The 24824-nt window shown below is 42.5% G+C and overlaps 1 protein-coding gene across 4 annotated transcripts in view; it reads left to right on the top strand.

The window, feature by feature from the left end:
• Dab1 (DAB adaptor protein 1) overlaps positions 1-24824 on the top strand; it is a 376411-nt gene that overhangs the window by 222822 nt on the left and 128765 nt on the right. For all 4 annotated transcript variants that reach the window (XM_055628810.1, XM_055628809.1, XM_055628811.1 and 1 more), the window contains exon 3: positions 21185-21324. In XM_055628810.1, the coding sequence (XP_055484785.1) occupies positions 21185-21324 (140 nt within the window). The remainder of the gene's footprint in view (positions 1-21184; positions 21325-24824) is intronic.

The raw sequence follows: 24824 nt of genomic DNA on the forward strand, positions 1-24824 counted from the left end.
GAAAGACTGTGGTATCTCTAAAATCACGGAATGTGTTCATAGGGTTCATCTCTTGCTACCTATTCTTTAGTGGGTGGGCATGTAGCAAATACTGGAGGATATATTTTTAAATGGACCAGAATTTGTTTTATTTGGTGAGGAGGAAAGCAAGACATCTGTGACACCTTCTGAGCAGTAGAAGGTGCTGCTGCTGTCTTTATAATGCACTGTCTCGAGAGAGGTTGCCCAGGTCTTTATCACTGGACTATAACAAGGAGAAATTAAAAACAGGTAGAGCAGTAGTCATGGGATGACTGAGGCCATCTATGAGGATCAAATTCTGGAGATGTGAGCAGAATTTAGAAACAGAGTTTACAACTCTTTGGATCTGTGAGGAAAATACTGGAAAGAACAATCGAAAGGCTCACCCAAATTTCTTTCTGTCCATGATGCTCATTCATTTGACCTCTGTCATCTGCAAGGAGCTTGCTGGTCACTCTTGGAGACACCAAAGACTCAATAGTGCAAAAGAATCACAGTTTACATAATACACCTAAAGTAAGTGTGTTTTCCACTAAGTGATGTTGTGTGTTTGTTGTTAGGTTACTGTGGATACATTAACTCAGCTGGTTAAGACTTCACAGGGGAACTGATCAGGTCTTAGGTGGGAAAATCCACTTTGGGTAAAGGGGAAGCTCTTCATCTTTATCGTATGCATACCAGCTTTTGTCCCCTTGTAGGGGAATTCGAACTTCCACATTTAGAAGGGAAATGGCAATTGAGTGTGGCATTCTGGAGAAGGGCTGTGGCCAAACATGTTTATTTTGCTGTCGTGTGGGCATGAGATTAACAGTGAAAAAAAAAAAAAAAAGACATGGTAGAATGTCAAAGAATGTGGGCATGAGGGATCTGGAAGGAAAGGTAGACAGGATACGTCAAGAAACAAGCAGTGTAATCCCAGAGGCACAGGCGTGAGTGACTTCTTCACACCTGGTGGGCTGGTGGGGTGCACAGCTAGAAAGAGAGAGCAGGGTGAATTGAGTCTGCAGAAGGCATCTCAGGAGAAAGCCATTCCCAGGGATTTTTTTTTTCCCTCTCTATAGGAGCGAGTCTCAGATTGCAGGATCTTCACAGTGGTCTTGTGTTGGCTGTCTCATTTCCTAGTGAACATTCCAGTTCCAAACTGCTTCTATCCAGTTCCTCCGAGGCTCCATAGAGCTCGCTGATCGTTTGCCTCCAGGAGAGAGTAAACCTTGATATTCCCAGGTTTTCCTTGCACACTTTCCTCCTTATTCCATTCTCCTTGTCGTGTTACCATGTCACAATGATATATGTCCCCGATCAGAGACATCCTAATACTCACAAAGAAATCTGAGCTGGTATTCGAATCTCTCTAGAAGCTGCCTCCGGCTGCAATGGTAGTGGAGTACACTAGGAAGAGCTGGGCTTTAGCGATCAGGTGGATACAGAGCCCTTCTTCCTGCTCTCAGAGCTTCTTAACTCATGGCCCTTTGCATTCCTTTTCTGAACGTGAGTGTGAGCCCTGGTGTGCTCAGTACCATCCCTGGCTCATGAAAGATACCCAGCAAGGTAGAGCAGTTATTACTATGCAGAGTTCCCTACAGGCTCATTTGCAACAGCTCTTTCTGGCACTCATTTTTCTTTTAGCCTTGGCTGGGTGTGGGTCCCTCTTTTCCCAACACAGTGGTGTAAGTTGCATTATTTGAACTTGGTACTAACCCCAGCCCTCATTCCAAACGTTCTCTGAGGACTCTGGTTCAAAGTCATCTTTGAACCAGTCGTCAAATCTCTGTTAACACTGCTCAATATAATATATGACTGCTCTTTGCTCTTGTCCTGGCCTGGGCCGTGACTTCTCTTGTTCTGTACATGTTTTTCTATCTTGATTTCTTGATGCAGTTTTCAGAGGTTTATGTATTGCCATTCTGACTTGATTGTAAATTCCTTGAGGTGATACAAAGGCCTTAAAATTTAGTACATCTATAATTTGTAGCTGTTTCTCTTCTTTCTGTTCTTTTATTGTTGTTTTTTTTTCCTGCAATACGTGGTCCAGAAGAGAAAAATACTTTATTTGTGTTCCTGAATTTTAATTCATTAGTAGTCAAATGAAATACATGTGAGGTGGAAAATGCTGTCTATGCATTGTAAACTCTAGATAATTGAAAAATAGCAGTACTAACTCATTCGGTCTGAATGGCATAGACATGACATAATAGTTGGTCATCAGTTATAGCATTCTTCAGCACTTTCCTGGGTCCTCCTACGTAAAGGTACAATGATGAATGGAGGATGACAATGTCCAGATCCAGTAGGTTTCCACATTTAAAACTTGCATATGAGACTTCAGCGTCTGAGATATTCAAATCAGAGACATTCACCTGACAAGGTAGATTCAAATTCCTTAAGGCTTCAAAACTGGAAACCACCCTGTTCCCAAGTATTGTAGGTAAGGAAATGTTCCACCTCCCATTTGTTAGTATTCCTTGAAGAGTAATACTTGAAGAGGATGCCCTACCTTTTTAGTTCTCCACTGAAAATGCTATCTCCTTCAGGTTGTCAAGCATGCATCCATCCATCCATCCATCCATGCAGCTATCCATCCATCTGAATCATGGACTCTTCACACACGCTTCTTCTGTGCATTAGTGCGAGCACTATTTGCTATTAGTCTATATGAAGAAAGCATAGAGCTGAGGAAATTCAAACACTGAGATGAGCTGGCTGACCAAATCCTGGAGGAATTCTATCATTTTACAGGGTGTGTGTTCTCCTGACACCTGTCTTGACCTCAGAAATCTCCTCCTGTCCTCTGCAGGAAGTGAGGTCATAGTAAATCTAATGGTTATTGAGACATTTCATTGCATCAGATAAAAAGTTATACAGACAAATAACTTTCTCCTGAACCTAGAACTAAGTGCTTAGGAAATGACCACCCCAGCTTCACAGGAAAGATTCCAATCCCTACGTTTTAACCAAATTAAGCAGAAAGGAATTTAGTGCTTATCTCTCTTTTCCACTGATTGTTTACTATTATTGCCCATGATCAGAATTTGCCTCCTATTCTCCCTGACAATCTGCTGTGTAGTTTGAATAATCATTAAAATCACTCTTGCAAACAAGCCATTGTGAGCCCTTAGGGAGAGATGGGCTTTGTGTAGATCATCAAGGCTGTAAGTGGGCCTTCCCAATTCTCCCGGATGACCCAGGAGACCATTCTGTTCTTCATTTGCAAAAGGTGGACAGACAGAAGTTGTTTTCCAGCCAATTGGCCCTTCTATTTTAAATTCAATGCAAGCTGAGCACTGGGAAAGAAAAAGTACAAAACTAGACAGTTTACAGTCTGAAATTGTGAGAGTGAAAATAGAGCAAAGATAATTTCAGCGTCTATCCATGGCTCCTTTAGGAGATGTTCACATCATCATGTCAGTTAAGGAAAAGGATGAGAGGAGGACACAAGTCCCTGGAGTAACACATCCCTTCCTTTAGCCAAGCATTACCTAAGGATCTCCTTGGCCTTGGGCGGTGAAGGAGAAGCAGGTACCTGTATGAGAAGGACTGAATCTTTCCTAATGCTCTTTTTGAACCTTGGTAATATTTCTATTTATCAGATTTCTTTCTGCTTTTTAATGAAACTTTAGTTTGCCCGTTAGCCTGGGGGATTCTTAACTAGCTAATTCCATGGCCTAATTCCTATCCATTATTAACATTTTCTAAATAGCTGCAAGTAACAGAATCAACTTGAAGGGAGCTAAATAATAGGGCATATCATAAGAACCCAGTGGTATCTAACAGAGCCAAGGAAGGGCAAGGACCCAGGAATTTGAAGTCAGCAAGAACCCTAATATTGCATTCTTTCTTTCTCTCCATTTCCTCCCTCTTTTCTGTACACCCTCTCCTGTTCTGACCCTCATTCCCTTTGCCTCAGTATTGAATTCCTAGGAATGCAACCCCGGATTAATAGTGCATGGACCAGGTGTTACCGTCCAGTGCAATCAAGGAAGACCAGAGGGTAGGTCGCAGTATGTAAGTGTAGTCACCATACTTACAGAAGGGTGAGGTCAGATGCCTATTCAATCACCAAAATCCAGGCCTGTAATCACAAAAGGTTCTGTCCTTGATGAATGAGACAGGTTCCAGCTCTCCTGGAGTCTGTGCGATGGAAATGATAAGAATGGCCAGGGACTATGGTACTCCAATATACTCCTGTTAAGAGTCAGCCATAGTTTTTTTCAAACTGAAATCTACACTTAATCCAAGGGAAAGAAGTTTATGTTTGTGGGGCGTCTCTGCCAGGCAGAAGCAATACTCAATTTCTTCTTGCACACACAGCATACAGACTGGGTAACTTTTCATAGAAAGAGGCATAATTTGGCTTATGTTACTCAGATCCAAGGATGAGAAGCTACTTTTGTTGGTTGTTTTTGCTGCTGGAGCCCGGAGGAAGCAGAGTACCACATGGTGACAGAAAGGGAGCATGCATGGGTTTTTTGTTTTGTTTAGTTTTGTTTTGTTTTTTCTGGTTATTTAGACAGGGGCAATCATGGGACTCCACCCCAGTGACCTTATCTAATCCTGAATCGCCTTCCAAAGATCCCACTCTGAACACCAGGGTTGGATTACATTTTCACTTTCTAAATCTCTCATAGTGGGGATTAAATATCAGCACATGGAATCTTGGGGGACACATTGAGGCCATGTCTAAACCATAATGATAGGCTGTATGTCCTTGCTTTATTTGTAAACCTCCAACTGATTCTGTCTGTTCTGCCTGATAAATGAAGAAATGAGCATCCCATTGGGACAATGACCACCTCAGATTCCTGAATTATTTAGGACTGTACCATGTAGCTCTTTGGAAGTCTCATTTTTTTTCCTGCTCCCGAATCCCATACAATTGACACAACTGGAGATGCATGGCCTTGAGTGGACCATTCAGTTGCCACCTGCCCCGAGCAAAGTTTCCATCAGTTAGGAGGATTCCTGGCCTCCACTAAGCTACTATTCTCTCTTTTCCTGTCCTCTTCAGTCTCTGTGAGGAAACCCTATCTATTTGTCTTAGGGTTCCTATTGCTGTGGTAAAACACCATGACCAAAAGAAACTTGGGAAAGAAAATGTTATTTCAGCTTACACTTTCAGGTACCTGTTTATCACAGAGTGAAGTCAGGAAAGGAACTCAAACAGGGAAGGAACCCAGAGGTAGGGAACTGGGGAAAAGGCCATGGAGGAAGGCTGCTTACTGGCTTGCTCAGCCTGCTTTCTTATATATGCCAGGACAAGCAGCCCAAGGATAGCCCAGTGTGGCCCTCCCACATTATCCACTCACTAAGAATAAGCTCTACATACTTGTTACGGTGTCAATTATATGAAGGCATTTTCTCAATTAAAATTCTCTCTTCATAGATATGTCTGTTTATGTCAAATTGACAGACAACAGCAAAAAACACCTAACCAGCACACCAGTTTTGGCCTAGGCCATTTCTCCACACCTCTGCCACCACCCTCATTGGCTCTCTGATCTAGCTTACCGGCTCCTGTTTGGACTTCTCCCTTGGACACAGAGCAGTGAGAACAATCTTCTTATGTTGGGCCTTTGCCTTTGCTCAAATGGCTTTCCACTGTGCTTGGAATCATCCCTTACCCTGCTCGGTAATTCAATACCTGAAGACATCTCCCCTTCCTCTCTCCTTCCTTTAAATTGCCCCGTGCACATCAGAGTTGCATATTTGTTTCACAAAGAGTTCAAGCTCAGTCCTTTCCATCATGGCTGCCTTTCCTCCTTGCAGGAGGCCTTGCAAATGTCTTCTCTGCAGAACAAATATCTTCTCTGCTAGATCCGTCTATCTACAGTAAGTGTAACCCAAGTGACTCCCTGTTCTATCAAACTGCTCCACCATCTTTCCAACTCCTGCCACTTTCTGGAAAGATCTTTCTCATTGTTTGTTTACTTGTTCCTTCCTTCCCTGCCCCTCTGAGATCTGAATCTCCAGGGGAAGATGGGCCTTCTCACTCTCTGCTGTTCGTTAATGTTTCCTGGGACACAAACCAGTGCTTGGCACGAAGTGGCACTTCAGTGTGAGTTTGGAGAATGAAAACATATTAGAGATCTGGGGAGCCAGGACTGGGCCTGTGCCCTTGCATCCATTATGAATCACTGTTGGGGACACTTAGTCACTGTCTGCTCCTGCACATCCTACTTAAACTCTCCATCACTGAGATTTATCTCTGAGTTTAATCAAATGTAATTTATACTGCAGCCTCCTCAGTAAATAATTGATTTGCCCTCTGTTGTCTTCATCACACGTACTTCTTTGTACTCTAAAGAAATGATTTAACCAGTCGATAGTTTAACACAGCCCTCTTGTTTAGAAGGCGGAAGGAAGATAAAGCCTTGTTCACGCCAGAATATATCTGGACCAAAATAATCTCACTTACAAACTCTGCAACAAGTTGGCACCAGACACATCACCCTGAGTCCTGTGTTTTCCTAATGGAGACGGCCCTGAGCATTATGGCAGTGTAGAAGAAAGTAACTGTTGGCAGGCTACTTGTGACAGTGGAAACTCCTGTTCATTTGTGTTTTAATTAACCTCTGCCTGAGCTTCAAAAGAGGCTTTCAAATACCCAGTATGAATGCAGGATGCGGCAGAACTTCAAAAGGGGCTTCTATTGACCAGCACTGCCTTTGACCTCAGACCCACCGGTCACTCGCTGCTTTGCCTGGCAGCCTGACCAGCCTCTCACACAGTCTGCATCCATCTATTGGGTGCCCTCTGTATCTCCTGAAGAAAGCTGTCAGGAGAGGTAAGTTTTACATCTGCTTTCACACCCTTGTCTATTTTGAGCCTACACGCTTCTGGAGCTGGAGATGGGAAGGGGTTGGGGAGCATGATGAAGCATCAACACTGATAAGTGTGAAAGACTCCATGTGGGCCTTCTCTGGGGGCAAATACATCTCTGTACTGCCTTTAGGAGTAACTCTTGGTATCGTATTTCTTTGTACTGTTTTAATTGGAAACATTGTAACTGTCCAATAATAGGGATTGGTTGAATAAATTATGATACATCTATGGGATGCAATGTGGCGCAGTCAAGACTAATCATACTACAAACTATCTGTTACATATGAGAGAAAATACATCATTCTTTGCCAGATTTTTTTTTCTAATGCAATAGGGCTGTAGCTGTGTCTCGGTGGTACTGTGCTTGCCTGACATGCTTGAGGAGCAAGGCTCCATGCCCGTATTTATAGCATGAACATATATATGTTCATACACATATTTATTTAAAAATGTTATTTATATACGTATATACCTCAGGAAAATCTGGACGACTGTGTACTCAGGTGGCATTAGGGGTATTATGCCCTTTTTGTTTTCTCTTGTGTTTTCCATGTTTTAAGTCCTACACATTTCATTTTATAACTAGAAACTTACCAAGAAGCATTTGTTTTAGGGAATGGAAATTGCAAAAGTTAAAAGGATATATCTGTTTCTCGGTGGGTTTGTATTTGGTTGGTTAGGTTTTGGCTTTAGGTGCTTGTTTGTTTGTTTTCTTAAAAACAAAGTTGTCTTCCCCTGTGTTCTGTCTTTAGAGCTTTGCTGGTAGCTGGTATCTATGACTGCCCATTTGCCACAAGAAGATGAGTTGTGAATTATAGAGTGTACCTCCACTGCATGCCCATTGGTGGCAGCAATGAGGTTACCGTGGGCTGACACTACTGTCCTCACTCTTACAGATGTCCCCTGGCTACTCAGGATGGCTCTGCCAGGTGCGTCAGCTCCACATTTGGCAATGAAGTATCTGTTGGCTCAGAACTTTAATTGGCTTTGTGAGATATCAGTGTCAGTTTGCAGGATCTGAGTTCTCCCCACTCCCATGCCCACATACTGCCTCCAAGTCCTCCTCCCAAAGTGCTGTGGAAGCTTTCGGCCTGGTCTCTCTACCAGGGAAAACTCCTTCAAACGCATTGGTTTTGTCCTGCCTTTGATTGTGCTCTGGGAAATCAGCCAGAGGAGGTTTGTGGAGTGCCCTAGTGTCCCGATGGTACGTGTGATGGGGCAGAAGGGACAGTGCATGTCGTCAGAGGGAGGAAGTTACTAAGGTGAAGTTCCAGCCACCTCACCTGAGTTGTCTTGCAACGATGTCACAAACTGAGACATGAATTGCAGGCCTTTCTGCTGGCCTCACCTCATAAACCAGTCATTGACTGGATGCAGCTGGAAGCGGGAGGAGTCAAACCGACAGTGGGAACATGGATTTGGGTGGAGGTGACTCTGTCTGACCTAGGGGAATTCCCTGAGAGCAAGCCAACAGCGCCTTCCAGAAAATATTTCCCCAGGTGAAGATGCTCGGTCCTGGAGTGTCCCTACACTTCCTGGGAGAGGAAGTGAAAATACTTGGGAACAAAGACTAGATGGCTGCTGTGCTAGTTCTCTGTGCTTGGCGCTGTCTGTGTTTCTTACAGAGATGCTGCAGGGATGGACTTTGACCCTCATTTGCAGAGAGGTGATTCTCCCGGCTGAAGAGCTGAGGAATGGCCAGTCATTTGAGAGTTGTTTCCTCCTAGATTGTTTTTTTTTTTCATTCCTTCACCCTGCCCATCTCTTTCCACTGTAGAAGTGATTTTCTTGATGAGTATGCATGCCTCTGTGAGTGTGTGTGTGTGTGTGTGTGTGTGTGTGTGTGTGTGTGTGTGTGTGCGCGCGCATATATGTACTTGTATGTGGAGGCGAACTCCACCGTGTTGTGTGAGTCACTTGTCCATTTGGATTACACTGGCTGGCGAGTGAATACCAGCACTCTACCTGTCTCTGCCACCACACTCAGCTCTTTCACATGGGTGCTGGTAATCAAACTCCAATCTTCAGATTTGCATGGCAAGCACCTTACTGCCTGAGCCATCTCTCCATCCCTGTGTTTAGGATATACATGCGTCACTTTGCCTTGTCTTCTCAAGCAGCCTCGCAACCATATAAGGACCGTTTCAGTTACAAAAAATGAACACAAAGCAGATACAGTGGCTGCAGATTCTGACCTAGCTTTCTACCTTCTGTGGTCCTGTCTTACACAGTTTCTGATCCCAAATCCCCTTCCTTTAAATGTCTTCTGATCAGTGTTATTTCTTTTAAACGTATGCTTCTGTTTTTCCTTCTGGCTCTGTGGTCTTAGGGCAGTCTTCAGCTTTTAGTGTCCCATTTTTGCTCCATTCTTTAAAATAGGGTTAATATGCATAGCACGTTAGGTTGTTGTAAGGGATAAACGTCTAATGGTAGAGTGCTTAGATGTTGCTTCAAGCCCCCTCTTTGCCGTGGGAGCAGCATTTAGAGTAGGCTCGTACCCTATGCTCAGGGTATAATGTCGTAAGTATCAACCTATAGTAGTTTTTATCCTCTTTGTCTCTGGGTCACCAGGAAAAAGACACAAGACCAGTGATTAAAGCTCAGTAGCAAACAGCTTGTGTATCATCAGGCTCCCAGGGAGCAAGTGTGTAAAATCTAATGCTGCAGGTTTGCAGCTGTATTTTCAGCTGTTCGCCCACATTACAGGATATAGTCTGTGCCCAAGCTTTCACAGGAGGACATCAGAAGATCTACAATGAAGGGTTATAGCTGTGCTTACCAAGAGATTTTCTTTTTTCTTTGTCTCATTCTTTCTTTTCATACCTAGAAAGCCAATGGCAATTTTTTATTTATTTATTTTTTTCTTCCTGCTTGACAAAATGCCTGAGCTACAGTGCCAGTACCTGTGATTGACCAAAGTTGAGGTTTCAGACACTGGCTAAAATCTAAACTTGGATTTGCAAGAGTATAAACTGTTATGCATATGTGTTGGATAGGGGTGGTGTTTACAAAAAATGTGGGAAGTTAAGGCGATTTCCCTTAATAAATATATTTTTCAAACAAATACTCATTAAGCACCCAGGATGTGCTGGATACTATTTAGTTGTTGACAGCTCACAATGAGCACATGAGAAGAGCATTGCTGCCCTCAAGGGCCTTCTGGTCTACCTGTTGGTAGGCTGGGGATTGCTAGCCTGACTCCCCAGCAGGTGTTTGCACTATACTAGCATGAGAATCGTTTCAGCTTTCCTCAGAAAAACATGGAAATGGTATTTAAAGAGATGCTTCTGGACCTGGAACCCTTTTCCACACAGAAACCTAGATGTTGCTCCAGACAGTTGTTTTAAGGGGTAGTTAGAGTGAGAGGGTATGACCAAGGAGCATTGACTATTGCTTTTTAGAGTTGCTCAATAACACCCTATAGTTTGTACAATGGGCTTTTAAAATTTAAGTCTCATCACGGAAATAGAAAAGAATTAATACAGGGAACAATTATTTGGAGGTAGTGTGTGCCTATATGTGGTGTTTGTGGTGGGGATATGTGTAGCCACTACCACAGCATGCATATGGTGGTCAGAGGACAACTTTCTGCTTACTGTTGTGTAGGTTCTGTGAATCAAACTCAGTTGACCAGGCAAGTCATTGTTGAGGCCTTTAGAGTAGTAAAATTTTGTTAGGGAAGTGTAAGGAGGAGTCCGAGAATGAAAGAACTATAGCAAACCCAGTGCCACCAAAGCATTCGTTAGCTTTAACTATAGATTTTTGGGCGCTCCAAGTGCAGAAGTAAAGCCTGGGAGCTTATAAAAAGTGTCGTGGGCTTCACAGTTTCAGAAGTGCCAGGCCAGGAAATATTTTTAGAAAATAAGCACATGAATCATAGGTTGACTATTATTTTAGCTTTAATTAGTTTACCTTTTAGCAGTAATGACCGCAACCATGCTCATAAAAACCCATTTTAACAGTCCCCTCTGTGTGTTTCCTCTTGTTCTACTTGCTACCAAGCTAGTTAATTACACAAAATCAGCCTTTTCTCCTACGCAACTAACACACAGAACTATTTGCCCATTGCAAATCAACACCTGGATAGTTGAAAGACAGTAATCTAAGTAGACTAAGTTATCTCTGAGTATAGGCCCTGAAGTCACTCCCCCCCCAAAAAAAAAATCTGTTCTGAAATTGGAAAACTTACCAGGCAATAGGGCTCTTGTGAGCCCTGACAGCCTGATTCTGGACAGACTGAGAGAAAACAACTCTTTGAAATATTCTTATCATCTAGATGGTATGGCCTGAAACTCAGAGAAAGGTACAAAATGAGGGGGTTTTGTTCCATGGTAATAATTCAGAAGGTGATGTCCATGTTGCTTCCAGGCTGGAACATTCTTTTCCTAATTGTACCCTCATTCCTATCAACCAGAAAATTCCAGAGAAGCTGAGACCCCTAATTCTGAGAAAGGACAACTTTGCAGTGGAAACTTTTGCCCAGTGATACTTGATGTGAACTAGATTACTGGAGAAAGAGAAAGACATGAATATTTGGAAGGATCTCCATGTGCCAGGCAGAGTGCTAAGAACATTATAACATGTAAAATTTGTGGTTTTTCTCAGAGTCTTATTGAGAAATGAAGATAACCACACCCCTTTCAGATAAAGAACCTGATGGTGAAGAGTTAACTAATTATCCCAAATGCACACAGCATGTATTATGCTACAGGTTAATGCCTTCTTCCCACGAATGGTCAACAGTGTGCCTTTCACTAGCACTGGTATTATGGCTTTTTTAAAAATCTTTTTTTTTAATTTATGTTTTTTTATTTATTACAATTTATTCACATCGTATCCCAGTTGTAGCCCCTTCCTCATACCCTCCAAATCCTGCCCTCCTTCCCTTTTCTCCTCCCATGCCCCTTCCCCAGTTCACTGATGGGGGGGGGGTCCTCCTCCCCTTCCATCTGACCCTAGCCTATCAGGTGTCATCAGAACTGGCTGCATTGTCTTCCTCTGTGGCCTGGTAAGGCTGCCCTCCCTCCCAGGGGGAGGTGATCAAAGAGACAGCCACTGATTTCATGTCAGAGACAAGCCCTGTTCCCCTTACTAGGGACCCCACTTGGGATCTGAGCTGCCATGGGCTACATCTGTGCACAGATTCTAGGTAAACTCTATGTAGCAGGGTATCGAAGCAGATACTGAGACTCATAGCCAAACTTTGGGCAGAATTCAGGGAATCTTATGAAAGAAGGGGGAGATAGAAAGACCTGGAGGGGACAGGAGCACCACAAGGAGAACAACAGAACCAAAAAATCTGGGCCCAGGAGTCTTTTCTGAGATGATACTCCAACCAAGGACCATTCATGGCAGTATGGCTTTACACAGTGACCTTGCCTCCCTATGTTTCAGTTCCTTTCCTGAGGGTGTAGTAGTCCTTGCCTCCAAGGTCAATGCAAAGGCAGTTTAGGGAAACAGAACATATGTGTTTATTTTGGGGTATCATCTATCTTTACTCTTCTTCCTAATTCCAGCCATTCTCTCCAACTAAATATTTGCGTCTTCCCAAGATTCATAAGGCAGATCCCTAGCTCCAAGCGGCATGGTATTTAGCAGTGGCACATTAGTAAGTACTTAGGTGAAGTCAGAATGTGGGTCCTTAGGATAAAATTAGTGCCCACTTAAGAAAAGGGAGACCCAGAATGTCCTGGCACGTACCTTCCTGTCTCTTCTCTTCCACATCTATACCACACCTGTACACCATACTGGAGCTCATGGAGCTCCGTTAGAGAGAAAGACAGAAGACCATGAGTCTTTGGAAGAATAAAATATGATAGTGGCCATCTGCAAGCCTGGAAAGGCACCAATTTCTCAGGCCTTCATTGGTTACTACCCAGCACCTAAGTCATGAGAAATGAATTTCTGTTGCTTAAACCATAGAGTCTGTGCTATTTCATTGAGGCTTTCAGAGCTTCAAGACAACACTATAAAAGTTTGAGTCCAGAACACAGTAATGAATAGTCAGCTGGAGTGTGCTGGCATTGATGGCCTTTAGATTGGGCAATACTAAACTAGGAAAAAAAATTAAGAGGTATTTGCAGCTTCACAGCACACAGAAGGAAAGAGTACTCAGCTTTGTATAGGTTCATGTGGCCACTCATAATCTAAGGCAATCCAGAGTTGCAGAGACAGCAGTCTTAGGTGTGAAATAAATACCTTTTATTTGGCCATTAACAGTCTTTAGCAACCAGCCTGGAGCAGGAGACCACAGCTGACTCCACTAGACTCTGTAGGCGGGCCTCTCATGTTACGGAAATGCTAACCACCTCAATCCCTGGAACCTGACTCCTGGAGGTGTTTGTATTGAAGTGTCTGCAGAATAACTTCCCGTGTCAGACCTCAATGTTCCCAGGGCCTTCTGTTCAGCACAGGTGACCTCCAGTGGTCTCTGTGAGGCCTGTTCAGAAATGGGAAGTTGGCTCAGTGCCTGAGAAGTCACCTTGATTTAAATTCAGAAAAAGAGTCGCCTCCAGTCTAGGAGGTGAGCAGATTATGATGAGGTACAGTCATTCCTGCCTAATGGCATAAAGCAAAGCCAACATTAAAACAATTATAGGTGTGACATTTACTTTGTTACATTAAGACTTTTATTCGTTGGAGACTAAATTAATCACATGGTTGGGTGAAGGAGGATATGTATGGGAGGGGTTTTTACTGACTCCTTGGAGGCTTTCCCTCACTTTCCCTGACTCCTGGAACAGACTATCTGCTTTAGAATAAAGGCACAAAGTCACTCATTCAGCCATTCAGCAGACCTGAGGCCCTGTGGGTCCAAGCCCTATAGGTTGCCACACCTGAAGCAGCTGAATCAATCCTTGTTTCCATGGAGCTCAAACACAGAGAAGAAAGCTAAGAAAACAAAGTTAGTGAAACGCTACCAGAGCCAAAAACAGATGCTGGAAATGGATAAAATAAAGCAGGTATCCATGTCTATTAAGAAAATGTGAGGCACTGGAAATACAGTGCTCAGCTGATCCAACAGAGCCTCTGTCTTAATTGTTGTTCATGGACTAATGAAGATGAGAGCTGCTAAACAGACTAGTGCAGATGAGATTAATCCACCTCAAGAGTGCGTAGGAACTTTGAAGACCATTCTCTGGCCTCATCTTAAAAGGATAGCTCTCAGGAGGACTCAGGGCATGGGCTATGACAATGAGGGGCGAAAGGATGGAGAGATGAGAATGACTTCTGGGCCCAAAGAACCTGAGGTGCAGAATTGAGCACGGTGTAATAGCTTTCTGTCAGTGATGAAACATCAAACTAGTCAACTTCTAAAGAAGAAAGGGTTCTGTTGGGTTATAGTTACAATGTTTCAGTCCATTGCTCTACCCTGTTGGGTTTATGGCGAGGTCATCCACCATTATATGTCTGTAGAAACCTCTTTACTTCAGGTAGCTATGAAGTAATAATTTCTTCAAAGGCATGCGTAATTGAAATAAGTCCTTTCTTGGAGCCTGTCTCCTAAAGGTTCAGCCACCTCTCACCAGCACCATCAATTGGCCAGTGATCCTCTGGGAGCCAGGGCCAGACCATCAGTGTTTATGTCTTAATGGCTTGATATGTATGAAGGCCACTGGGCTAATAATTTGAGGGGAAAAGAGAGATGTGGTCCTAACTAGATTGGTAAATTAAGCAAGGATGCAGTTTGGGGGCAACTTGTAGGAGGTGTCAAGGGTCAGGGAGGTTAGCTTTAGTTAGCGAAGAGGTGGGGGGTGAGAAGGAGAAGTGCTTTGAATAAAAGCCTCATAACAAGACTTGATCTGTATCTGCAATGTATGTTATGGCAACAAGTCAGGTCAAAGAAGAGACATGCAAGGACAAGAGACATGTGCGTTTCTAATTGGCAGATAAGGTGTTAGAGGTAAGATGCAGAAAGGTGTGATGCTGTAAAATGAAAGACAGCCCATGGCAAGTAGGAAGGAGGCGATGGCATTTAAGACATGTAGTGTGTGAGGACCGGCCTAGTGTTAGGAGTAATCCATTTGGGGCGATGTGGGGCCTGGGCTAGGGTGATGTGTGCATGTGGGGGGACCCAGTTAAGAAACTGCTGACATGACTGCTCCATGGTATGGTCAGGGGAAAGGTGTTTTATTGTAAATAAGAGAGAAAATATATCCAGAGACATCTGGAGGGGTCTGGAGCAGAAAGGAAAAGAAAAGCAGGCTGGACATGGCCAGTGCTATCTGTGAGAGAAGAGAGAATAGCAGTAAAAAGAGAGCAAGAGGGTAGTGAGGGTTAGAGGAGAGAAGGAGGGAGAGAGAGAGAGAGAGAAAAAGAGAGAGAGGAGAGAGGTAAAATATTAAGAATAGCAGGGGTAGGGAGTGTACCTTGCCAATATAAAGAGAAAAACAAGTGTCTGGAGAGTTGCAAAGGTTGGGATGCTAGCATGGACTTTAAAGTGTATAACAGATACTTGTGAATCGGGACTGAAGGAGACTGAATGACTGCTGTATGGGCTTTGATACACAACAACAGGTAGCCAAATGTCCCTTCTGCCAGAAGTAAGAGACATGACTCCTTTTGGCATATGGGAACCCGTTCCCGTGGAAGGCTGGCTTTTATCAGGCCACCAGAAATCCTCCTATAGTCCATCCTGAGGTCATTTCTAGATATATAGACTTCTGGAGACCTAAAACATGGAGGCACAGCCACCGTCACTCCTGTGAGCCTCCAGGTGCTCTACAGCAAGGTCCATGCAGCCCACCCTGCCCCACAGTGCTTTAAAGACAGTAGCCTCTGGGCTCCCCACAACACTGCAAGCCTCAGCAGAGAAATGTTCTGGAAATACACACATCTCGTTAGCATTGTCAGTTTGCTGTGACTCCCGGAGGACCTCCCAAATCGTTATTTCTCAGGCAGAACTGTCTGCAAGGAAACCGAGAGATACAAATGCTCTCCCCTGGGTATGCAGGTAATACACTGGGACACAGGAGGACTATGAGGCATCTATTTGTGTTTGGTTTTATACTAAAGGTTTAAGGTAAAGTAAGCAATGAAGTAAATGATTGCCACGAGTGTGTGCATACCGTTTAGGCAAAGAATAGTCCAGTTTTTGAGTTACATGTTCGAAACTGTGTTCCTTGTAGAAATGTGTAAAATACCCAGGGGGTCCAAGTTCAGCGGATTTAGGAACATGTGGGTTTATTTTTTGGCACTAGCGTTTCTCTGGATATATCAAGTATAGGCATCATAAAGTGTCCAAGTTTCTCTTTCTGTGCCTAAAGTTTAACCACGTAGGTTTTCGGTGACTGTAAGTGAAGCTCACGGCTTATCACGTAGTTCAAGCTCTGGGTAAGTCCCCAGCTGTTAATAATTAATATCATTATGCATAATTGCCACTCAGAGATGCTTGGGGACCTTCTTCTCTGCAGAAACACCCATCAGAAGCAGCAAGACCCAAGCCCTACAAGGGTGAAAGGAATGCTTTGTAATCACTTATGTAAAGGTGTAGTGACACAGAGCTGAATCCACAGCCTCTTACCTTCAGGGAGGTATTGCTTTTCCCTTTCAGGGACCTTGGTCTCCAGGCAACAGCGCGATCCTATGTAAACCCAGTATCTTCCTCCTCTGAAATTCCAAATACTGAAAACATTTTGACAGACTACTTAGAGAATTGGCTTAAGACCCCTCCCAGGGTACCTCCTACTCATGCTTCTGTTAATTACTCTTGTTCGGGAAGCCAAAGCAGGTTCATCAGAACAGAAGGCTTTAAGTCTCTCAATTGACCCTTGGGCTGTGATCTCTCAGGACAATACCAATGGGCCAGTGGCCCTGACTCCACACACTCTGCGTCTCCCAGAAATGTGTGCCCAGGCAGCCACAGATGAACCCAAGTCATATTTCCAATCTGTTTTTTAAAAGAATATTACTAACATACAAGTATTTTTTTTCTTCACATTTTAAATGTTTAAAAAATTATTGACTCCCGGAAAAGCTCCAAATCAGAAAAGTCTCATTTGAGGAACCCAGTTTGAGATTCACAAGATGTCTTAGTTTCTCTTCACTTTTGTCCTCTGCTTGTTTTTTAAGATAACCTGCACCTAATCAGCTCTGTCTAGTGCACCCGTGTCCTGGTCGCATGCTCCACTTGGGATCTCGTGTTGCTTTGTCTTTATGGTGATTCTCCTTAATACTGGAATTTCAGAAATGCTGAAAAGAAAATCTGTTGATTTTTGTCAATAGATTTGGCAAAAATCTTGTTCTCTAGGATGTAACCGCAATGAGTGGTTCCAGCCACCATGAGTGGTGTCAACATCCTGAGATGCTGACTGTATCTCTGCACATCTTAGAACACACAACAGGAAGTCATAAGCATCTTAGGACACACAGTAAGTGTTCCATAAACAGTGTCTGAGTTCATTAACTTGAAATCCAACTCCATTCAGTTCCGTGGAACACAAGCAGAACAGAGCCCGAATATCACAGGAATGACCCCGGCCCAATTTCTAGTCATTTTGTTTGTTCTCTGACTCCTCAAGAGTGGGACCTTCACTCTTCATGCTTTTCTCAGCATTCTTGTTTTTCAAGCTCATTCCAGAATGGCCCAGGAAGCAGAGTAGGACTTTTCGAGTCCCAAATCCCAAACTCATCCACACATTCACTAGCAAAGGACCTAAATGGTTCCGAAGACCTAAGAATCACAGGGGCAGGTTTATCACAATGGTTTCTCAGTACCTCTTGTTCTGTATTACTTTCTTGTGTCTGTGATTGAATAACCAAATCTCTGACCAAGGCAACTAAATGGAGAAAGATTTGTTATGGCTTAGAGATGCAGAAGTATAGGGTCCATCGAAGCAGGGACAACACAGCAGCATGTAAAAATGGCATGGTGTTAGAAAGCACAGTCTGGCTAGTCTTACCTCAGTCCACCTCAGGAGGCATGAGGTGAACAAAAAGAGAAACTGGGCTAAAAAGCCTCAAGGCCAGCCCCCAGTGACCCAGTTTCTCCAATGAGGTGCCACTTCCTACAGATCCCCCAGCCTTCACAAACAGTTATCACCATCTGAGGAACACGTGCTCAGCTCTGAGAACCTCAGAGAGACATTTAGCATTCAAACCCCAATAGTGAATGACAGCAATGAAAGGCATCTTTTTTTTTTTTTGAAGTTAAAAGTATTCTAACATTACCCAGAAGTGGTGACTGGTGTGTTCTGTGACTGTTCTAACACCCCTGGATTCTATGCATCCTTTATATGAGTGGGTTCTGTAGGATGTGAATGCTTTATTACTACAGCTGGTATTGAAAGTAGCAGAATCTGCTGCGTTGATATGGTCTTTGTGACGTAGTGCTCATTACATATCCGAACTCAAAGAGCAGGCGAATGACTTAAAGGAGAGATTGGATGATGTGAAACTCCTGGCAAAGTAATGGACAACAGTAAATGCTGGGTAATAGATGGGGGACACTGTTGGACTTTGCTTAAACAAGTGACCTCTGCTTTGCCCATTCTGAACTGTGGCTTTGCTGTTTGCTTTTAGTCAAAATGGGCTGGGATAAGTTTCAGGGATAACCCCCACCCCCCCACATGTAGTCTAGTGAGGTCACACATTTTAAAGCTCCGATATCTTTTATTTATTTTTTAACTAATGTCACTGAGACCCTGTTCAAGATGTGCTTATGAAGAATTACCCTTTTAATGGTGGAGCATTTAATGAGAAACTGGATTTTCTACTGCATAAGTGCCCTTCATACAAATTAGATTGGCCCTGGGTCCTGATCTAAATTGGGCTCCCTACTTTCTTCTAAATGGCCTAATATTTTCTTATTAATCTCTGCCCTTTCCACCTGCTCTGGCTCTGCCTCCTCATGTGACTCTCTCCTCAGCAGCAGGCTGTGCCCTGACACATGTTTCTTTAGGCTCTTTGTATCTGACGCCAGGGCAGGTTTTTTGATATGGCTAGTTTTCTGGAAACTGTTTATTCCATTTTCAAACTCCCCCCACATTCCAATGGAGTGTTTTGTTTTGTTTTGTTTTTTCCACTGTGAGTGTGTTTATATTTAGGAACAATGTATTTGGGCCAGGTGAGTTCTGGTGCAAGGTAAAATTGGGGATTCAAAGGGAAGTTGGAGAAATGAAAAGCAATTAATCATAGTTGTTAAAAGAGCAGGCTTAGAACACAGTGTGTGCCAACCCAGATTCAGGCTCCGGCACTGGCCAAAACAGTGCAGGTTCTGCTAAATGAGCGTGGGTGGGTTTGACGGCCTCTCAGATCTTCCCTTCCAGTTTGGGTCTGTATACAGATGCTTGCCTTAGTCAGTGGAATGTGTAACGTGCTTGTAGTAAGTGTTTCCTGCTATCTCACTGTTAGAGTGGAACACTGAGACAGAGTAGTGAAAGGAGTGTTATTGGTGACTAGAACAGTATTGTGGGTTGATTATATGAGATGGAGTGCTAATTTTTCCAAGAAGTCTTAAACCAAGATACAGACTGCTGCCACCAAACTTAGCATAGCAGACAGGGGAGAAAGCCTGTGTTGTCATAAGCCAAGTTGCTTAGATACATGTCCAAAGAAGAGATACAGTAACAGATATTCTCAGCTCTAGCCTCTGCCATCTCTCCTCGTAGAACTCTGACATTTAATTTTTATATCTCTTATAGTCTCTGACTGATGTGTCTTTACATCATTTGCTTTAAGAACCTTAAGAATTTTATCAAAGCTATTGATAGACTAGGAGTCAGAGAATTCAATGATAAAATGTCTACTGGGTGTTGGGAAACAGAGGTTCAGACTTGTCCCTATAGTCACCCCTATTCCTCCACATCTTATCTTTAAGTGCTGCTTTTCTTGGTCTTATGATGGAGGCACAGCTATTTACAGAAATATTACGGTGAAGATGAACACATGCTTTGCTTATCCCGTCCCCTCTATGGCTGTTGGCACTCTGTAAGGTAGTTACTTTACCTTCTTCCCATAGATAGAAAATAAAGTTTAGTCAATGCACTGTGGCAACCTTTTTACACACCTGCCACAAGTCACACATACACACACACACACACACACACACACACACACACACACACACACACAAAACCCTTCGGCTTCTGGGGGCATGGATTGTTTCTTCATCTGCTTCCAGCAAGTAAAGGTATTTGGCGTAGAGAAGATAATCAGTAATGGATGGATGAATAAAGGTAGGGGATGAAATTTGGGGTTCATAAGTAGAAAAGTACTGTACTGTGTTTAGCTATTGTCTGTCCTTCTGAGCATTATCCAACTCATATTACTGATGGAGGGAAATGGTCTGCCTTATCCCTGATATTCTCAGCTCCAGTTTTGTGATGCTGATGGGCGTCATGAAAGGAAAAATATTCAGGAGTGAGAGCAAATGATAAGTATTGGAGGTCTGGGAGACCCAGGTTTCTAGAACTGTAGGTCCAGCATCCAGATCCCTGACTGTACAAAGTGTGGTGTTTGAATTGCTATGTCTTCCTCTTATCTCTGACTCTATGAACAAGCTACTGAATTTCATGTCTGTCTACCTTTGGAATATGGAAATGGTTTGGCTTTTAAAGAATGGATATAAAGTTTCTAATAAATATCCATACGTCCCTCTCTTTATGTGGGCATCCTTGATTTCCTGACTGATGTACGTAGCAAGAAAGGATGTTAATAATGAGCAAGAGAGCCTGTTGAAAATACAGGCACTCGATAGCAAATATTATGGCAGCCTATTTCTCTGCATATCTAAGTTACTAGAAGCAAAATCATAAAGATGTTTCTTTTTATGATTGTTCAGTGTCATTATTTGATGCAAAGAAATTATTCTGGACTTTTACTATGAGGCAGGTCATGGAGTTAGGTATAAAGAGGGTCTTGGACCCTGGCCAAGAATCATTAAGTATTATAAATACTGGAAACCCAGTGCTGATGCTATTCCAGCAAGACTCATACATATACTCTTGGTTGATGATGACTATTGGTTTAGTACTTATCATGGATCAAAAGAAAATGAGATGCATTACCCATATTATCTGATATTGTTTATTGTTTCACAGGAGTGATTATATTGAAGTTTCCCTTTTCTGTCCAAAAAACTGAAACTTTGAGAAGTGCATCCGGGCAGTGTTTAAGTGGGTAGAGTCAGAGTTTGCATCTTAGAGATATTATTTTATTTCTTTTGATTTGACTTTGCTGGTGTAACCAGGAAGTAGATCTCTCGGAGTGGTCAGTTTTTTTTAAAGCCAACAGTCTTACCCAGCTTGTTTCTGAATCCATCTTTCTATTTTTTCCTTTCTTTCTTTCTTTCTTTCTTTCTTTCTTTCTTTCTTTCTTTCTTTCTTTCTTTCTTTCTTTTTTTCAGGTCAGGATCGCAGTGAAGCCAGTTTGATAAAGAGATTTAAAGGTGAAGGGGTCCGGTACAAGGCCAAACTGATTGGGATTGATGAAGTTTCTGCAGCTCGGGGAGACAAGTTATGTCAAGATTCCATGATGAAGCTCAAGGTGCTGTACAAGTGCTTCTTTATGAATAGTTTGGTTTAATGTGGGTGAGGAAAAAGCTGCTCCCCAGCACTGTGGCCGGTTAGCTCATTGCTGGAGTGGTTTGGCTTCTGGATGAATCACCATATTTATTCTCTAGGGAGAAAGTCCAGTGGCTTAGAAGTACTGCCGGGGCACGCACTTTGTGGAGGTATTTAGTCAGGCCTTGTTCGTGCTATGGAGCATAGTTTCTTCTAGATTAACTTCCTTGTAAAACCCCTGCAAAAATAAAAACACAAAATTATCAAAATTTGTAGTCCCTCACATGTTTTGAATATTTTGTTACTTTACTACTTACTATTTTTTTTTTTTTACATAGCTTATCCTCTAGTGGCAGATGTGATGGTACAATGTTGATTTCGTTCATTCTTGTAATTGCTGTGATGCACTCAAATGTTTCATTACAAAGAAAGATGGTTTCTCTGAAGCAATGTGCAACTAGACTATAAAGACAAAGCTTTGCATGGGAAAACCAGAGTTGGAAAGAAACTTAAACAGACTCAAACAAGCAGGACACTCCTTTTTCAAACAAACTTGAAAACATACCAAAAAAAAAAAAAAAAAAGAATTTCCTCCACACAGATGTTGATACCAGACATCCTATTAATTTTTAAAAATGTGGTATAAAATATTAGAAAGCAAATGACCTAACAAGAATCCTAATTTTATACATTTAGCACACACAAAATTTATCTTTCTCAATATAAAATTCTCATGATGAAATACTTTGAAAATACAGAAAATTTTAAGGAATGAAACTAAAATCCATCCCCAAATCCCACAACAATAATGAGAATTGATACTTTTCTGTTTAATTTTCAATTGTTGTACTTCTCTGACTTATCAATAATACACATATTATAATAAAATAGATTATAGTTCATATAGTTTTTCAACTTGGTTTTGCTTTATCTCATTTAATTATATATATATATATAATATATATAAATATATATGTGTACCTTTTAAAAATATCATCACATAGTATAAAGTACACTGTTAGGTCAGTGGAATCGTTTGTTTTTAAGTATAAGAAACAGCAAAAAATTGCCCACATTCTGGCAAAATGCCTGAAAGTATTTAAATGACAGAAAATTGTTAATTACTATCTGCATCACCTTTTTCTTATATGATTAACAATTCACAACTCTTAATTTTTTGTGTGCTGTACAGTGTTTTTTAGGATTTTAATATGTATGTCAGATACGGTCTCCCAGTGACATGACTGTAAATAACAAGATTTTTAAAACTACTCAGTTTTCTGTTCTCTGTCTTTGGTTTTGCTATTTAAAATGCTATACAAACAAACTTTGATTTAATCAACACATACCTAACTTACGGTATATTAGAAGATGGTAGTGAAAACAATGAAATCATGACTATACACTTTCACCTTGGAACGAGGTTAGTGATTTTTTTTCCCCCTCAGATAATGAAGCCATGTTATGAGATTTCAGGGCATCTCGATAATGAGTCCTGTTTCTCTTCTAAATTCCAACCTGAATGATGAATAGATGAAGCAGTCAGGCAAGAAGATTCCCACGGCCGCTTTGTGACTGATGAATGCTGGCCCAGAGGATGTTACTGTGAAACAGGGCCCCAGGCTGATCCTTGAACAACACAGGCTGGCGCTTGGCTTGTAGGAGAATCCTCTGTTCTTCCCACTGCTGCCTGACCCTCAGCCCGAGCAGAGCCCAGATCCTGCTCGTACACACATGAAATTAGAATGAAGCCTAGGAACCAGGATCTGTGTGCCCCAGAGAGACTACGCCTCAGGTGTCCCTTGCTCAGAGAGCCACTCCTACTATCTCAACAGATTCTTAATGTAGTAATGGAAGCCTGGGAAGTCAATGGAGATTTGCTTCTGATAAAGCTTCACTAGGAGACAGCAAAAGTGCTCCTCCTTAACCCTCCATGTTCGTGGACTAGATTCTCACCCAGAGCCACCTGTCTGCAGAGGACAGAGTTCGGCATCCAGCATCCAGGAGAAGCTATTCATCAGGTACCAGCTGCTGAGAGCCGAGAACCTTCTTGGCCAGCTGCATTGGTAGAAGCAGCAGGTTTAAGTGACTATGAAGAAACAGTTTGCTCTGCTCCCAGGAGATTACCCCGGGATCAACACCAGGCCATGCTAGCTAAACCAGATGTAGGTAGGGGCACCAGTGTGTGTGTGTGTGTGTGTGTGTGTGTTACCTGTAGTGAAACATTCCATCTGCCATCCCTTATAATCATGAGGGCCCAAGGCCCAGAGAGTTTGTGCTGCTCTAACCCTCTCCTGTCAGATGCACTGAGGGTTCTTGGTTTCCAGACAATTGTGCTTCATTATTTGCAACTTGCTGAGAAGAATGTTGACATTTCAGCTCCCAGTGCTTTTTCTGTAAGAAGCACAGAAACATAAATGATCGATTCTGCATTTGGCCACCTGCCCAGGAAAGAGACAGAGAAGTACAAAATTCCTTTTAGCCTTGAAAAAGGGCCCACTTACTCCTATTAGGCCATATAAGAGCTGGAAAAAAAATGGATTTCCTTTGCTATGCTCTGAAGTTGATGCATCTTCCATCAGAGAATTCTCTCCTGCATTGCAGAGGTTCTAGACAGTTTCTTTGTGTGAATCTGAGGGGCCAGGCATCTACTGCCAGACAGATCTACTGCCAGACCATCACCATATTTCAGCTCATACATGTCAGCTTTTGATCTTACAAGCTAGAGGTTGGTTTCTTCTGCTTTGTAGCTATAAAATCTAGGTTCAGAGAAGTTAAAGTACTTTTTTTCACAGTCTTTCCCAGAACTGAGAACTGGATCTCCAGGATCTCCAGCATCTCCAGCCTTTAACAATTAGTAGTTTAACATTCAGTTGTATCATATTCTGTGTTGGGGTTTAATTTATCCTTTCTTAGCTTGATTTTATTCTTTTACCTCTACCGTATTCCCTGGTAGCCAAACATCACTGACTGTTAAAGAAGTCAGTGTTCAGAAACCTTGGGTAGAAGGATGGTATTTGAAAACCATAGGCTGATGAGTCCTAAAGATACAGCCTGGAGAACCAAGTATAGGACCACAAGTATATTCCAGTGAGGGTCGTGAGAGATACAGAATGTGCCCTGAAGATAATAGGGGAGGGAAAGCTAGGCAAGGTTGGGAAGGAAGGTAGACACAGTATGGGAAGACATCTATCATCTGTGACAGCTTCCCAGAAAAATATGTATCAACTAGAGTCCAAGAGGAGCAAAGCAAAGACATCTCCACCAACCCAAGTCCTTCAAACAGCGACCACAACACTTTAAACCTGCTGTCAGCATTATAGGTCATGGTTGGGAAAGAATCAAAGAATGTGTTCCATACAGGGGAATTCAACTGGAAGTCTGAAAAACAAACAAACAAACAAACAAACAAACAAAACAGGACATCAGAGCAGACAGGCTGCTGGGTACACTCCAGGGCTCAAAACATGACTGCCAAAGAGA

This window comes from Psammomys obesus, unplaced genomic scaffold (genome assembly GCF_907164565.1).
Source record: "Psammomys obesus unplaced genomic scaffold, mPsaObe1.curated_primary_1811, whole genome shotgun sequence".
Taxonomy (NCBI): Eukaryota; Metazoa; Chordata; class Mammalia; order Rodentia; family Muridae; genus Psammomys; species Psammomys obesus.